The sequence below is a fragment of the Lactuca sativa genome, chromosome 9 (genome assembly GCF_002870075.4).
Source record: "Lactuca sativa cultivar Salinas chromosome 9, Lsat_Salinas_v11, whole genome shotgun sequence".
Classification (NCBI taxonomy): Eukaryota; Viridiplantae; Streptophyta; class Magnoliopsida; order Asterales; family Asteraceae; genus Lactuca; species Lactuca sativa.
The window spans coordinates 220,218,960-220,222,255 of NC_056631.2; the positions used below are offsets into that span (position 1 = coordinate 220,218,960).

A 3,296-nucleotide genomic window follows, 5' to 3' on the forward strand; every position below is an offset into this window, starting at 1 on the left:
ATAATATTTATTTTCCTTTTAAATATTTCTTGAAACATTCAAACACTAGAGTGTGGTATTTTTATAACTTTAGATTAACAATTTATTATTTTTAATGAATTATTTGCTTATTGTTTTATCATTTTGTATCTTTCATCTTAATAACATTTTTTTTATCTCTTAATAATTTTGTATATTTATAAATATGACATATTTACTAATTATATATATATATATGTGTGTGTGTGTGTGTGTGTGTGTGTATATATATATATATATATATATATGTGTGTGTGTGTGTGTTTATGTGTGTAAATATGTGTATATATTAGTGTAACATGTTTATCATTCATTTATTCCTTAGACATGACAGAAAAGAGAAGTAGAGCTAGTTGGTCTTCGGATTTTGTGAACAAAACTTTTCTTGATGCATGTATAGAAGAACTAACAAATAACGGTCGGGAGGGTAGTGGTCCTAAAGGTACCTCATGGAATACAATAGTTGAAAAACTAAAAAAAGAACATGACTTTGTTGTTGACAAAAAACAAATGAAATATCATTATGACTACTTGAAAAGCAAGTATGGAGTTTGGATGAAATTAAAAAACAAAACCAGAAATGTCTATAATTCTATCACAAACACGTTTCAAATGACGGATGAAGAGTGGAAAGCGGAGGCGAAGGTAATATTTTAATTTGAAACACATTATTATTTTTTAAAAAGTTTAATAATAAAATCATTTTTTGAAACAGTTGCACAAGATGGTTGAGAAATTAAGAAATGCACACCTCCTTTACCCTGATCTATGCACCCGGTTGTTTAACGGTGTGACCTCGATTGGTGCTGCTAGTTGGGGACCATCTTCGACACTCCTTCACCCTCCAGAAGTCTTTACTACACAAGATTATGAGACGGTAGATACACCACCTCAAATGGATATCCCAGCCTCAGCTTCAATAGTACCCCCACCTACATGTGCATCATATGCAAGTGAAGATTTCTTTGGTTGGTCCAAAAACAAAAGAGGAAAACGAAATGCACCCACAGAATCACTTGATGATGACATAAGAGAGGTTGGAAAGGAAATTATAAAGGCGGATCAGGCGTTCCTGCAAACTAATAATCTTGAAAAGGAGATGGATGAATGTATTGAAAAATTGAAAGGCTTGGAGTGGGGAAATTCTAATCCAAAATACATCACTGCACTTATGTTGTTTGCTGAAAATGCTGGTAACAGGAAAATTTGGTTACGCCTCGAGTCTTCGACTTGTGAGTTGTGGGTGAAAAGTGCGGGAAAGAATTTTGGATTACTTGGTTGACTTTAGTATGACTTTAGGATGTTTTGGCTTTATGCTTTATGGATTTATATTATGGTACATGTTATGCATTTTTATGTGTAGGGTTGTTATGTCTTATGTTTAGGATTTTTAAGTTTAGGTTGTTTATGTGTTATGCTTAGAATTGTTATTTGGTATTGACTTTTATGTTATGGAATTTTTATGTGATGGATTTTTATGTTATAGAGTTATATGGCATCCATTTTAATGTTATTGATTAATTTTATGGTTTATGTTATAAAATTTATTTGATTTGTATTTAACATGTAACAGGTTACTTATGGATAAGGAGGGTGAGTTTTTAGGTTTCCTTATACTCTCATGCTATTGGTTGATGTTGGTTCGAAAAAGGAAAAAAATAAATTGGAAGAATAAAAGCTAACGAATCGGAAGAAACCGCGCATGCATATACACAAGATTTGATATACGGATGTCCTATACAATGTTTTGATATGATACGTCTTTCACAAGATGCATTTGTATTATTATCATTTTACTCAAAGAAATTGGTTGCAACATAGTAGGACAATAAGCGTTGAAGAGAATATGGCTATATTTTTACATGTTATAGGACATAATGAACGTTTTCGAGCTGTTAAAGAAATGTTTCACCACTCCATACAAACGATTCATCAATGTTTTCATGAAGTGCTTAAAGCAATAATGTGTTTTGCAAGAGAAATTGTTGTACCAACATCTTCTAATACAACAAGAAATGCCTCAGAACGACATAGACGGCTAAAAAAACATATTTCCTGGAGCATTAAGTGCACTAGATGTAACACTTGTACATGCAGTTGTGCCCGTTGATGAGCAAACTCACTATAGAGGAAGAGGAAAAGGTGAATGTTATCAAAATGTAATAGGAATTTGTGATTTTGATATGATATTCACCTTTGTATGGGTGGATGGGAGGGCATATCACACGATTCTAAAGTTTTGAAAGAAGTTGCATTTAATCCGACTTCTGGATTTCCATTCCCTCCACCAGGTTTGTCATTTTTCTATAAGTTTTATCATCTATATTATTTATATGATTAATTGGTCACCCATCTACAGATGAATATTACCTTTGTGATGCCGCATACACCAACACCCGTGGATTTATGGCTCCTTACCGCAATACTAGGTATTGGTTAGCCGATTTTCGAAGAAACAAAGCTTTAACTAAGGAAGAAAAGTTCAATCATGCTCATGCACAACTTAGAAATATAATTGAATGTGCTTATGGTGTATTGAAGGCGAGATTTCCAATTTTAAAACGTATGGCTCCTTATCCTTTTCCAGTGCAAAGAGACATAGTCATTGCCTATGTCGCGGTCCATAATTTTATAAAGAAATACGTTATTCAAGATGACCTATTTACAAAATTTGAACAAAACACTATGGTTACTCCTAATGTGGGAGGTGGAGGAAGTGAGGGCCAAAACATACAAGGCATAGAATGGGGTTCAAAAGTCGTTGAGTATATTACTACTTTACGTGACCAGATTGCTACTCAGTTACTTTCAAATGGTTCACGTTAAATGAAATAGTTTTTTATTAATATATGACATTGTGTATTTGGGTTTTGTATTACACTTTGTATTTGGATTTTAAATTGTATATGTTTAATTTGGATTTTATGTGATAATTTTTATTTTTATAATTATTTTATACGGCACAAAAGGACAACATAAGGATAATATGGTCATTTTTATCATTCAGCACAATCAGTCAGATAAATAATCAAACAACATAAATTCAGTCAGATATGGACTCAGTCAGCATTTCTAACCCAGTTAGCTTCTAACTCAGTCAACTCTAACCCAATCAGCAACTATCAAACGACCCCTAAACAAAACACTTCCAACCTTGATTATCTTGATGCTTCCATAGTAACAAATTTACTAACCATAAATAGCTACAAAACACTTATACTTGACAGAAGGATCAGATAATCCTTCGAATAGAAGATCCATCCCTGCAACGGTTAAAC

At 32.6% G+C, this 3,296-nt stretch overlaps 1 protein-coding gene across 1 annotated transcript; it reads left to right on the forward strand.

Moving 5' to 3' along the window:
* The first annotated feature begins 345 nt into the window (after positions 1-345).
* Positions 346-2,844, forward strand: LOC111879028 (L10-interacting MYB domain-containing protein-like). Its single transcript, XM_023875502.2, has 4 exons — positions 346-663; positions 734-1,211; positions 1,592-1,611; positions 2,560-2,844. The coding sequence occupies exons 1-4, from the start codon at positions 346-348 to the stop codon at positions 2,842-2,844; spliced, it is 1,101 nt and encodes a 366-aa protein (XP_023731270.2).
* The last annotated feature ends 452 nt before the right edge of the window (positions 2,845-3,296 follow it).